The following is a 14245-nucleotide window of genomic DNA, read 5'->3' on the forward strand; positions in this document are numbered from 1 at the left end:
CGCAGCTTGACTATCAGGAAAAATATTTATGTCCCCTTTCCAGCAGCGATCCCTAAGCATTTTGCATGCTTGCAGGATCGCAAAGACCTCTGCTTGAAAAACGCTGCACGTTTCCGGTAGTTTGAAGGACACCGAAATATTGCCTGATTTAGAGAAAACCCCTGCTCCCACTCCAGATTCCATCTTGGATCCGGCAGTGAAAACAGAGGTACCTATATCCGTGGTGACTCTCCCTTATTTCCAATCTTGCCTGCTCGGAAAAATAGCCCTAGCACAACCCTCAAAACCCAGTTTGCGGATGGAGAAATCAGTTCGAAGTACAGAGAAGGAAGGATAGATCTTCTTCAAGATGCTCCTATGTCCTACAGGAAGTTGCCTCCAGAGATCAATCTCCTTCAACCTAACAACGCGCTGAGCAGCAATAGATTTAACTTGCAGATCCATGGGAAGTAAGTGCAGAATGACGTTGAGCGTAGCAGTGGGACATGTTCTACAAGCACCAGTGATGCACCACACTCTATCTAGTTTAGTGGTGTTGTAGCCCTTCTAAAGAGCTACCTACCAAACTAGGCAACCATATGTCAAAATTGGCAGAACCACTAAGTTGTACATCGAAAGTACGACACGTGGCTTGAGTCCCCATTTTTTGCCAAACACCTAACAGAAGTGCACGCGCCAATTATTTATTTATTTTTAATCGAAAAAGTGTCTGGGGTTACCACTAATTTAGCCACATTTAGAAAAGATTTTGGAACTGGGGTTCTCACTACCTTTTGTCAAATCTACGTGGCAAAATCAGTTTAAAATCTGAGTATATTCGTTCAAAGGAGCTTCTAGCCTTAAAGTTTTTCGCCCTTACCCACCTCCTTATGTCTACGAATGATTTTTTGTTTTATTACAAATAAAGTGTGAGAATTTCACCAAAATCGGAATAAAACTGCTAATGGGCCTTTTACCCCAAGGCTCTGCTGCTATTGACTTTTAACAAAGAAGTAGGAAAATAAACTCAAAGTAATTAAAATAGAATAAAATTTGAAAAAATATACATTTATAATGAGAATTAGAACTATTTGTCACCACAAATGTAGAATAATAATGAATATAAAAATAAAACAAAAAATGAAAATGAGAATAACAAACAAAAACTACTCGAAATGAATGCAAAAGAAGTAGTAAATCGCGTTGAAAATCCAATCCAACACTCACATCTACATACTAATGTGAGCGCTCCATGAGAAACCGCTCGGCAGGGCATACAATTTTCCACATAAATAGAACGCAAATTCGCTGCAAAAAGACATTCACAGCACAACCAGCGATCTTCTAACAAGAAACTCAAACAAATCAACAACTCAGCAAAATGTTCAAGCTTGTAAGTAAATAATTGGCTATATTTTGCAAATTCCACCGGATCTACATACATAACCGGTGTAATCCGGTGCCACTTAGTAATTCAATAATCTGCGAATGAAACAATTATCTTAACTAATACACGAGTTCACGAGTATTACTTACATATAACATTCTCTTCTCCACTCTACTTACAGTTCGTTGTCCTTTTCGCCGCTCTCTTTGCCTTCGCCGCTGCCGGCCCATCACCTGTGGCCCGTCCAGTACCACTGCCGGTGGCTAGCCCACACCCAGCGCCCGCACCAGCACCAGCACCACAATTCTACTATGGCGGCTATGCCTCGCCCTACTCCTACGCCTACTCTGCCTATCCATACTACGGTTAAGTTGTAATAGTCACTGCCACTTTACGAGTAGATCCACTGTGTGTTTGGTGTGCGAGTGAGTGTGTAATTATGGGTAGGTAAGCTCTGAGATTAGCGGAATTCATACGGAAATTATAGAAAGGATTACCGATGCGCTCAGTCGCCTGCTCAGTTGCATTTTACTACTAGTTACAATAACGCAATTACTAATTCACTCATAACATTCCACTCGGTGGCGCAAGGACTAATTGCTCTGTTGTTAATGGACCAAGGATAATGGATTTTGGATAATGCACTATGGAAATTTTAATTAGTTTTAGTCTTGATTTAAGTTATGCTGTTACTTGTTTGTTGTTTGTGTGCTTACATCCAACAAATGTCCATATATGAAATTGTTAAAATTTAAGTAAATAAAAAAATCTGAATGCAGCAAACAAATGTTATTTGAATCTGTATTAAAATCGATGTGCTAGGCAAGGATTTTGTGAAGCTCGACGTGTTAGACCACAAAAAAAACACTCGAGTTCCACAAAGCGTTTAAAAAAAAAACATAATTGGCGTGCACACTAATGTTAGGTGTTTGGCCGAGCTCCTTCTTCCTACAGTTTTGAGTCGATTCCGAACGGCAAATGGCTTTTTAGGAGAAGCTTTTTGATGGCAGAAATCCATTCGGCGGGTTTGCTTGTGAGAAAAACTGTTTTTATCATTTTACGTTTTTGCGATCTCTGACTGCAGGAGTTGCATAACCGCTCCACGTAAACAAGATGACACTTAGAATATTTATTAGAATTGGTGAGTGCTCAAAAAGGTTGGCACCGCGCTTCTCAATGTGCTATATATTTGCACAGGACGTGTTAAGTAGGCGTTACCAAATTCTTATACCAACTATTGAGGTACTAAATACTGTTGACTCAAAAATCGGTTATGTGATGGGCCATACAAGGATCCTAATCAAGCTTACTTACTTACTTAATGGTTAATGGTTGTAGAGAGTTAAGGAGTAGCCCTTTAGCACTGCGACCATATTGATCTATTGTGCACCCTATGCTGTCTATTGACTGTTAAGTATGCTTATGAATTGTACCAGCTCCTTCTGAGGGAGTGATTGAAGGTCTTCATCTGTAAGCATGAACTTGTTTAAAAACCTTTTCCTTCTGTGCGTCAACCCCGGACATTCGATAATGAGATGTTCCATAGACTCCTCATCTTCGCAGCAGAATCTGCAGGTGCTGGTGTTAGTTATGCCTAATTTATGTAAGTGTTTGTTGCAGGTGAAGTGACCCGTGAGGGCGCCTGTGAGAGTGCGAATGCTCTTTTTGTTTAACGTGAGGGCCATGTTGGCTCTTTTAGCGTTGAAACTTAGGAACTTTTTGGAGTGTCTAAGACCCTCTACATTGTTCCAATGCTGATTTAATAGAGTTTTGGTCCAGTATTTTATTTTTTGTTTTAGGTTGTTTTTGTTGAATCCGAACATAGGACTAGGTCCGATGAAGTTTTCATCTGCCCCTTTTTTGGCTTGAACGTCTGCCTTTTCGTTGCCGTCATATCTCTCATGTCCCGGTACCCAAATTAATGAGACATTGTTTTTGGATGCCAGATTATTGAGTGCCTTGTGGCATTCTAAGAGGGTTTTTGAGTTGTATGTATAGCTATCTAGAGCTTTTAGGACTGATTGGCTGTCCGAGAGTATTTTAATTCTTACTCTCTTGTGGTTTCTGCGTTGCATGATGTTTACTGCTTCCATTATTGCGTATAGTTCCGCTTGGAAGATAGTGGTGTCCCTGGTGAGAGTGTATGATTTGTGGATTCTGGGCCCCACTACACCTGCTCCTACACCGTAAGGTGTTTTTGATCCATCAGTGTACCATTTTTGTGAATCATCATTCATCCATTTCGGGTTTGTTTTCCACTCTATCCTCTCTGGAAAGGTAACTGAGTATCCTTTTGTGAAACAGAGGGTTGGGTCAATGTGGTCTGAAACTTGAGCCATGCTTATGGTGTTTTTGATTTTGTTTAGGATATTTAGGTGACCGGTGAGGTTGCCCAATTTGAAATTTACTTTCATGTGTAGCATGAGTGCTTGCGTAGCTGCTTCCTCTTGGATTGCTATATGAAGTGGTGGGAGATTAAGGAGTGCTTCCATGCCAGCTGTTGGGGTAGTTCTCATAGCCCCTGTGATGCATAGGCAAGCAAGCCTTTGTACTTTTCCCAGTTTGGTTATCGTTGTTTGTTGGATAGATTTGCTCCACCATACTAGTGCCCCATACAGTATGATTGGTCTAACCATTTGGGTGTATATCCAGAGGGCCATACTAGGGCTGAGGCCCCAGGATCTCCCTAGTAATTGTTTGGTTGTCCACAAGGATTTCGTGGCTTTTTTTGTTATATTATTTATATGTGATTCCCAAGTGAGTTTCTTATCTAAGGTTAAACCTAGATATTTGACCCCTTCCTTTAGTTCTATCACTGTTTCATTTAGTTTCAATGCAGGAAACTTTAACTTTCTTTTTCTTGTGAAGGGGATTATTGTGGTTTTGTTAGGGTTGATCGACAGCCCCTCCTTTTTACACCATTCCCATGTTGCGTTCAAGGCATTTTGCATTAAGTCCGTTAGTGTCCTTTCATGGTTGCCTTTTATTATAACAGATATGTCATCTGCATAACCAATGGTTATGAATCCCTTGTTGTTCAAGTGCTGCACCAAGTCATCAACTAGTAGGGACCATAGCAGTGGAGAAGGAACTCCTCCTTGCGGACATCCCTTTACTGTTGTGACATTCAGTTCAGCTTGTCCTAGCGAGGCTTTAATAATCCTCTGATTAAGCATTTGGCTTATCCAGTGAGTTATTATTGGGTTTGCACCTCTTTTTTCGAGTGCTGTTTCCATGGATTTGTAATTTGCGTTGTCGAAGGCTCCCTCTATGTCCATAAAGGAACATAGGGCTATTTCTTTTTGATTTAGGGCCTTTTCTATATTGACAACGAGTGTGTGCAGTGCTGTGACTGTGGATTTCCCTTTTTGGTAAGCAAATTGCAGCTTATGAAGGGGTTTTTTGAAGATTACTTCTTCTCTTAGATGATATTCGAGTAGTTTTTCCATTGTCTTTAGCATGAACGACGATAGACTGATTGGTCTGTAAGATTTTGGAGAATCAGGGGGTTTGTTACCTCCCTTAGGAATAAATATTACCTTCACTTTCCTTCATATCTTTGGAATGTATTCCAATATTAGGCTAGCTCTGAAGATTTTCACCATGACTCGGATCAGTTCCACAGTGCCTTTGGATAGAAGTGCTGGGAATATTCCATCCGGCCCTGGTGATTTAAAGGGTTTAAAGGAGTTAATTGCCCACTCTACCCCTTCGAAGTTTACGATTTTATTGACAAATGAGACCGTAGATCTCCGTTGATGGTGAGTTACCATGTCTAGACTATTGTCGATTGATGGGTCTTGACTTTTACAATCTGGGAAGTGAGTCTTTAGGAGAAGCTCTAGTGTTTCTACGAATGTGTTGGTAATAGTTCCGTTTGGACCTTTTAGTGTGCCTATGGGACTTGAGTCACCTTTGGAAAGTGATTTTTGGATTCTAGCTGTTGCAGAAGTTTTTCCAAGAGTTTCGTTTGGATTTCCTTAGTTCTTTGTTATAGTTAGTTAGGGATTTCCTATATTCGTCCCATTTGTTTGTTTTCTTTGCAGTGTTGAATAGTTTTCTCGTTGCTTTCCGAAGTTTGTCAAGTTCGTTGTTCCACCAGGGGACCCTCTTCGTGGAGGATTTCATTTTTAGTGGACAACAGTCTTGATATGAGGCCATGATTGTTTCTGTTACTGCCTCTTCTAGTTCCTCTGTTGATGTTATTTTGCTTACGCTGTTATTAAGCTTAGCTGAAAGACATTCATTGTATCTTTTCCAGTTTGCTGTTTTTGGGCTTCTGTAAAATGTGGAGAACTTTACCAACCCATTTAGGTTAAAGAGTATGTGTTTGTGGTCAGACATTGAGTCCTCATCCGAGACTCTCCAGTTACGGATCATATTCAAAGATTTGTTAGTAGTTAGAGTTAAGTCGAGTACCTCTTGTCGTATTGCGTTTACAAAAGTGGGTTTATTGCCCCTGTTTACTATTGTTATATTACTAAGTAATAAGAATTCAAGGAGTGACTCACCTCTGTTGTTTGTATTCGTGCTTCCCCATGCCACATTGTGGGAGTTGGCGTCGCATCCAATTACGAGGGTTAGATTGTGGGTTTGGCAATACTCCACTAGGCCTCTGATTTTTTCTGGTGGTACTATGTCGGCGTCTCCGGGGAAATAAGCTGAGGCGATTACGACCTCTCTCTTGCTTCCGCCAGACTCCGCTTCGACCAGTATTGTTGATGTGTCGCCATCCATGAATTCTGTGAATGGCAAGAATTTAATATTGGTATCTATGATTATCGCAGCCCTAGGTTTGACAGCGCTTTTGTCATAAATTACCTGTGTGTTTTAGACATTGAGGCCTTGGGGACGGCCTCTGTAGATCCAGGGCTCTTGGATCAGCCCTATGTTGATACCTCCGGCAAGTCTTCTGCTAAGCTCAGTGGTGGCAGCCTTAGCATGGTGAAGATTTGCCTGGAGGCACCTCATTTCGCCGGTTGTTTTTCGGAGTCTTTGGGATGACTTTCATCCTCTTCTTGTAACTCCACTGCCTCCATTTGGTCCACTAACTCCTCGGTCGTTATATTTTCAGATTTCAGCCTGAGGGTCACTTGTATGAAACGGTAGTTTACTCTACCATTGTACTCCTTCAGGCTGGCGGCTGATTTTTGATCTACTGCTATGACTAGCGTTACGTTGGAGCCTCTTTCGGCTCTTTTTAGCAGGCGCCAGGAATCAACATTGAGGCCTTTATTCTGCCCCTGCACAAAGTCCAGTATCTTGGCTGTCTCGACTTTGACTGAGTTGGGAAAGTACCCCACTGCGATCCGAGAGTGAGGAATTTTGGATTCCTCTGTGGCCCACAGTGTTGCACCCTCCCACGGCGACGCATTAAAGATGGCCGCCTTGACCCATTCCGCCGAAGTGCTCTCCTTACAATGCAGGACAAGTAGTGCCCAAGAACGCTGGTTTTGTGGCCATGTTTTTCCCCGCCAGTATTTTGTCCAACAGGAGTTGTTGGATGGAGTCCATTTGTTCGGTTGTCAGTACCGTATTGGGGTAGTCCCTAGCAAGTACTGCCAACCTGACTCCTGTTATTATGTCTTTGTATGTGGCAGTGGGCTGCCACTTTTTGCTCTTTAGAGCTGCGTCTTTCGATGTGGACGGACCATCATCTTTAGGCCGCTTTTTTGCTGTTGCTTCGGATGGTGTGTCCTCAACCGACCTTAGTCGTTTCGGCCCCGTCGTTGGTTTTTCAGTGTTTTTGCACATGGGCTCCAGAGCCTTAGCATAAGCTTCTTCTCTGGTTAGCCCTTATTTTAGAAAGTGTACAAGTCTTCTCTTGCCCGCACCACTGAGCCTTTTTGGCTGTTCCGTTTTCGGCCCTTCGCCATCGGTGTTTGGAGTCGTCTCGGCAGTTCTCACGCCTTCAACTGCGGACCGTTCCTCCTTATTAGTTTGAGGCTTGGTGGCCTCTTTCTGTTGAGGTGTGACCGCCTCTGGTTTTTGAGGTTTTTTGCTAGCCTCTTCGTTGAAGCCTTCTTGGCCGCTTCCGCCATTTTTTTGTGTTTGTTTACTTGTATTCATTTTTGTTCCCACGAGTAAAGGGGTATATCGGTCACCTGCGCCAGTGCCCCGGTAGCGCAGGAAGGCATTTTTGAAATGAGGCCTCGCCAGGGCGCCCCAAGTCCGCATACTAGCGACTAGATCCCCCTCTAGCCAAGCATCCCTCGGCGTATGCTGTTCCACCTTGGATTGGGGATTTATACTTACCCAAGGAAGTTTACTCTTCCCGCCCGACTATATTAGCCAGGACCCCAACAGAGACATGACCGTGCTGGGGTATCCTCTTTCCAGTGGCCCCCACGGGGAGGAATAGTCGCACTTCCGACAGTCTTGCAGTTACGGCACAAAGTCCACGAAGGCCTTTGCGTTATTCCCCCTACAAAGACTGCCAGCAATGACCACTTACTTACTTACTTACTTCATTGGTCGTAAGAAATCGTTCCCGAGTTACAGCCTGCCGAATAATGTCTCGCCAGGTGCCTCTGTTTTCCGCACGCCTTTTCCAGTTTCTTAAGCCAAGAGAAGCCAGGTCATCTTCGATTTGGTCCTTGCCCCGGACACGAAAACATCCTCTTCGCCGCGACCGCCAATTACCATTTCAAGCACCTTCTTCGCCGGAGCAGTTCCTTCCATAAGGTCGACATGATCCAGCCACCTTAATCGCTGCAGAGTGACTATAGCAATATCTCCGTAAAACTCATACAGCTCGTGGCTCATTCGATTGCGATAATTGTCATCTACGCGAGCAAGGCCAAAAATCTTGCGAAGCACTTCCCTCTCGAAAACTCCAAGAGCGGCTGCATCTGATTGTTTGACTATCCAGGATTCAGCACCGGGAACGTCTAATAGAGGGTTGTTTTCGTTCGTCGAAAACCTAAAGAACCCCGTATTGTAAGTGGGTGACGCAATATTAAAAAAACGGATGATTTTAAAAAAAGTTGAGGTTGGGGTTGAAAGCAAAAAGATCTACTTCAGAGATATAGAATATCAGAAAACAAGTGCTGTGTATTCTTAAAAAATGTATATTCTTGCTATACCTATACGCATAATTTAGAGCTAGAACGTTTTTGAGAAGGTGCATCTTCGAAGTTCTTCTACATCACTTCAGACAGCCGAGTAGTTTTTCGCAAATTGCTGTCTCACATAATGTGGTCACTTATATTCTGACCTATTTAAGCTTTTTTTGGCTAAAACACGGCAAGACTTTTTTAACGATTTAGATGTTTATTTATTTACTCATTTATTTATTTATTTATTTATTTATATATTTATTTATATATTAATTTTTTTTTACTATTTTTTTTTATTTATGTATATTTTTATTTCTCTACTTTTTTATTTTTTTATTTATTTTGTTATTTATTTATTTCTCTAGTTTTTTAGTGATTCAATCCTAACACAGAAAGGGTAAACCTTATAATTATTAGGGCTAGTCACAGAGTTACATGGCTCATGATAAAATTTATATAAATATTTTAAGTTGTTGGGTATGGCAATATGTTTCCACACTCGTAAAAGAGGTGTCGCCGTTGATACTATTTTTGTGTACGCTCTAGTAATATACTGGGGATTTGAAGGTGTATATGTGAGGTCTCGATCGCAGTAGTTGACATTCGTCAAAAATGTCTACGATCGTCCCGAAAAAACAGCATTTGCGAGAATTTATGTTTCATTACTACCTTTTTAAGAAAAGTCTAGCTGAAACGTGTCGCATATTGATAAATATTTACGGTAATCACGCTCCATCAAATCCAACTTGTAAAGAGTGGTTTCGATGCTTGCAAAGTGGCAATTTCGGCGTGAGTAAAAAAGATCGCATTGCACCTTCAAGATTAATGCAGTCAGCCCTTATTGGAGAGCGATTCACTTCTTACAAGAACATCGCAAACCCGCTCAATGAATGAATCAAATTAAAAGATCTCGAATTTTTCGTCAGAGGAATCCGTATGCGAAAAGTTTAGAGTTCCTCACTGATCTCATGGTAGTTATTCTGCGGGCGAGGTACTCAGGTACTTCTTCTTATTGACAATGTTCCATGCCATCCCAAAGAAAGCGAGTTGAAGAGCTACAACGGCCAGATATCGGCAATATGCTTTATGTGATGCTCTTACTGCAACTTCAATTCAGTCATCGTTTCAAAAACTGTTTTAAAAAGGCGTCTGACTGTGATCGTGACTTCTCTTTCGGAGTTACGATTACAGATAGCTGACGCTGCATCCAATATTCAATTCATTGCAACTTTGGTTCGGAAAATAGAACTATTGCACCAAGTCTCCCAATCTGAAATCGAGCAATGGACTGTTCAACCTCATTCGGAACCCACATCTTTAAATAAAGACGACGAAACAATCGGTGAAGGATCAAACGACGTGGTGCTAAATTCGAATAAAATCACATCGGGCGAGGAAATATCAGCATTCAATATACGCTTGGATTGGGCAGAGCAAAACAATGCTTGCTTAAACGATGTTATGACGCTGCAGAGGCTGAGAAGCAAGGTGGCACTGAAGAAGCGAATTTGTACAAAACAAACCAAAATGGAAAATTTCTTTAATTTCAATCAATCGAATTAAAGTGTATTTAATATATAAAACAAAATCAAATAAACTTGGATTGCTATTAGTAAAAGAGAGTATTTGCGTACTTGCGACAATCTCGAAACGGTTTTCATTACGTGCCAGAATTGAGTTTCTACTGTAAATATATATATTTTTTTTAATAGCTCAGTGTTATGAGCTTAATCCACATTTTCTATAGATCATACCCGAAAAAAGATTGAGAATCGCTGCTATAACGGTTCCATGGTGTAGTGGTTAGCACTCAGGACTCTGAATCCTGCGACCCGAGTTCAAATCTCGGTGGAACCTTTCAGTGATGTTTAAAAGTGACATTGTTTTTTATATTCTATTTGATTTATATGCCATAATAGAGTATCATCCAGATATCTAGTGGAATCTAATTTTTTACTAATTAATTTTCTTTTGATTTTTTATTCCGTAATAACTTTTTTCAACATTTTTTTAACGTTTTAGTCTATATTTTTATAACATTGAAACAATTTCAAAATAAGAAGATATAATTTTTGAGAATGGTTCCATGGTGTAGCGGTTAGCACTCAGGACTCTGAATCCTGCGACCCGAGTTCAAATCTCGGTGGAACCTTTGGAAATGGAAACTGTTAAAGGTCCGCTTTTTGGTGACTGAATTGGGAGATTTAATAAAATATATTTAGTTAGAGATTCCAAAGCTCATTATAGTCCGGGAGCCAGGGGTCGATTTTGGACTGCGTTTTTATACCGTTAAATGCTTGACTATAATTGTGATTTAGCTTTCATGAATAACGAAAGTGAACGTCAGCTGGCGCACCCGCGGTGAGTGTGATTGTGAGAGGGTACGAAACGTGTCGAAAAAAAATTTCTACCAACTCATTTTATACCGGCTGACATTTTTTTCATGTATTGTTGACATTTAGTAGAATAAAAAAAAATTGTCAGCTGTGCCGTAGAGGGGGGAAAATACGTCAGCTGTACGCAATGATACATTTTTGCTTCGGCTGACGGTCTTCCCACCTCTTTAAACGCAGCTGACCATCATTATTATATTTCCATATGTGTTCAAAATTTTCTAAAAAAAATTCAATCGGCATAAAGTAGTTTTACTTTTAAATTTTTTTTTACAAGTTCACCCATTCAGCTGACATTTTCTCTCTACGGCGCAGCTGACTATTTTTTTTTTTATTCTACTAAATGTCAAAAATTTCAGCCGGTATTAAAATAGTTGTAAACAATTTTTTTCTACACGTTTCGCAGGATCCAACGCACGGTCCCACCGCTACTAGGCCAGCGGATGGTTGGTTTAGTCATCCATTGGATGGCGTCTACCTTTAGTATTAAAATCATTTGGCATGAAATGATGAGGTCAAAATGACCCCTGGCTCCCGGACTATTAGCATTAGCTTCCTTCTAAATTGTCTCGAAATCAATCTAACAAAGAATCGAAATAGTAAACATTGAATACATATAAGTATATGTATTTATATTTGAATACTAAAACCAAAGCAATGCGCTTTCAATCATGAATTGTGCATTGTGAAATTTTAATACATATTTGCTAATTAAGTAGATAATAATTAACTTCTTCAGTGCATTGAATCCAAATGGTACCATTAACATTTTAGCCATTATTTAATTCGCTGGTTCCATGGTGTAGTGGTTAGCACTCAGGACTCTGAATCCTGCGACCCGAGTTCAAATCTCGGTGGAACCTTGACGAAACGTGGTCGTATTTTTCCGGAATATTTTCCTAAAAAACAAAAAGTATATATTATTATTGCTTTGAGAGAACATTCTATAAGAAATCGACTGATGAAAAAAAATGTTTGCATAAAAACAATAATCATTCACATTTAACCTAAAACAACCATTTGTTGCAACCGAGTACCACTATTCATTTATATTTAGCTTTTACTAAAGTAGCCATAAGTCTCTTATGTGGCATAGGTTTGTGTCTTTACTAAGCGCACAGCAGTGTTGTTAGCACTTGCTATTTACCCAAAAAAGTTACTTAGGTGCTTAAACGAAAGACATTTGAATAAAAAAAGCCATTTACGTGCATTTTTGGTTTCGTCGATTCCGTTCAGGCATTTTTGATGTTACAGATGCACCGATAATGATGAAAGATGTCAAAAATATCGATAAAATCACAGAAATAATCGAAGATTACAGGCATGTTAAGTCCACCAAATTAATCTACCCATTCACATATGGCAGATTACTGGAAAATTGGCAATACTGCTTTGAGAGGTTTTTCTTCATAGAAATTATTTTGATAGAATATTTCTGTGTTTTTGGTTTCTTTAATTATTACTTACGATATGAAGAAAATACAAGGAGAAGGAATAACTAATTTAATTGCGCAATTGGCTGCTAACAATAAACAGTTGGAGGAAATCCGTATGCGACGTTTACTGAGGTTGCAAAAAATTATGGCAGCAATGCGCGGGATATTCTATATTACATGTTATAATAAGTAAAAAGGCAAAACGTTTATGGGCACACGCTTTTTTCTGTAAAATGAATCCCTAATTAATAATATTTAACAAAAATTGTATTAGAATTATGTTTACAGACCTGTTTTCTTTGCCGGCATCCATTTCATTTAGTTTTTGGGAGAGAAATTTTATATGGGAAATCGCGCTTCTTAATTACGGATTTTGAGTTAAGCACGAAGAAGTAGATCATCTACTTATGTGTGAACATATTAGTAGCTTCGTTCAGGAGCTAAAGATCGACCATAACACAGTTTTAAATCATTTACGCAAAAATAATTGATTTATTTTCCCCCAAACTAGTATTAGTACAATTTTGAATTTGTATGTTAGCAAATTTTTACATTTTTATATTCCTTTTCTTGCTTCTAGACGATATAAATATCGCTTTATTTTTCTAACTTTAATGACTGTCAATCGATTTTTTTCATAAATTGTTTTCATGTGGAAAATTATATTTATTTTTTGTGAATTTTTGTTTATTTGTTTAAAGATACGATTTTTTTTTATACTTTTAGTATAAATCGGTATTCTGTATCGGTTTTCCTTTTGTGAAGAATTGATGAAACAAAGTGTTTCTACAAGAATGGGTTGCATAAAACGAAGTACTTTCTTAGTTATCGTAGGTTGACGCTCTTAAAATGTCTTTCCAGTTAGTTTACGGTTGCCAAGAATCTGAATCTGCAATTTATTTTTATCAAAAACGGCCCCTAGCTGGTGCTTAAGTGCAAAAAAATAGATTTTTTGGATTAACGAAATGAAAAGATTAAAAAAAAGTGAACAGCTCATACTTAAGATCTTTGCATCAAGAGCAGCGCTACTCAAACACGCCCGGAAGGACGTTTTTATTGTAGAAATATATGCATTTAAAACAATTTTAATATTTAAATACTCCTCCTTGAACAGCAACATCATTTAAAAAAAATGGTTCCCATTGTCAACCGGAGAAAACAGAGAATTTTAATTACTAATACTTCTCCTTGAACGGCAACTTCAAATTAAAAAAAAACCTTAAAATTTTCAACCGAGGAAAACAAAAAAATTGCTGTTATAACCCAGACTGTCAGAAAAATTGGCTTTATTAATTCCCAGCTAACTGCAGACTGCGGCATAGTTACAGAAAGCAACTTTGTTAGTGAAGGCCAAAATATGCTTAATTAATTTAAGTGGATATCACATCAAATCTTATATGTAAAAATGATGTTTATCGACTTATAAAGCAGCACAGGCAAACCAGTTTGGTAGCTGACTGGTTTCACTATAGCCACCATTACTCCAGGACTAATCCTAATCGTACTAAACCAACTTATGTATATGTCACCCTTCCCATCTAACTATACTCGCCTACGCATTGGTCACAGTGTAATCACTAATGCATATCTACTACAAGGGAGGCAACCAAGCCCGTGTCCATTTTGTAATATTCCAGTCAGTATCCTGCACTTGTTAGCCTTTTGCCCTGGACTAGATATACAAAGACAGCAGAATTTTGACGGTCATGATGCACTATCGCTACTAATTAACCCTTCCGATTCCAACATTTCCAAAATCTATAAATTTCTGAAGGACTCTGATCTTCTACGACGTATATAAACCAGCAATTCTTCACCAGCCAGCTGAAAGCCTCCGTTGCTAACGCTGCGTTATCCTTTTTTATTTAGCAATTCTACTGTTATTTAAGCTTTTCAAAAATAAATAAATTTAAGAGGACCCGGTGGTCTAGAAATATCTAAAAAATCGATTTTTGTTTTTTCGATATTTCGAAAGTATTGTATCTTAAGAAT

General features: G+C 39.3%; 1 protein-coding gene and 3 non-coding genes across 4 annotated transcripts; all 4 read left to right on the forward strand.

Annotated features, from left to right (window-relative positions):
* Positions 1-1273: 1273 nt before the first annotated feature.
* On the forward strand, positions 1274-2141 carry LOC128863864 (neuropeptide-like 4). Its single transcript, XM_054103240.1, has 2 exons — positions 1274-1372; positions 1548-2141. The coding sequence occupies exons 1-2, from the start codon at positions 1361-1363 to the stop codon at positions 1734-1736; spliced, it is 201 nt and encodes a 66-aa protein (XP_053959215.1). The 5' UTR covers positions 1274-1360; the 3' UTR covers positions 1737-2141.
* An 8068-nt stretch (positions 2142-10209) lies between these two features.
* Positions 10210-10281, forward strand: Trnaq-cug (transfer RNA glutamine (anticodon CUG)). Its single transcript has one exon. It is a non-coding gene; the product is annotated as a tRNA-Gln (tRNA).
* A 223-nt stretch (positions 10282-10504) lies between these two features.
* On the forward strand, positions 10505-10576 carry Trnaq-cug (transfer RNA glutamine (anticodon CUG)). The gene has a single exon. It is a non-coding gene; the product is annotated as a tRNA-Gln (tRNA).
* A 1032-nt stretch (positions 10577-11608) lies between these two features.
* On the forward strand, positions 11609-11680 carry Trnaq-cug (transfer RNA glutamine (anticodon CUG)). Its single transcript has one exon. It is a non-coding gene; the product is annotated as a tRNA-Gln (tRNA).
* Positions 11681-14245: the final 2565 nt, after the last annotated feature.

This window comes from Anastrepha ludens, chromosome 5, assembly GCF_028408465.1.
Source record: "Anastrepha ludens isolate Willacy chromosome 5, idAnaLude1.1, whole genome shotgun sequence".
Lineage (NCBI taxonomy): Eukaryota > Metazoa > Arthropoda > Insecta > Diptera > Tephritidae > Anastrepha > Anastrepha ludens.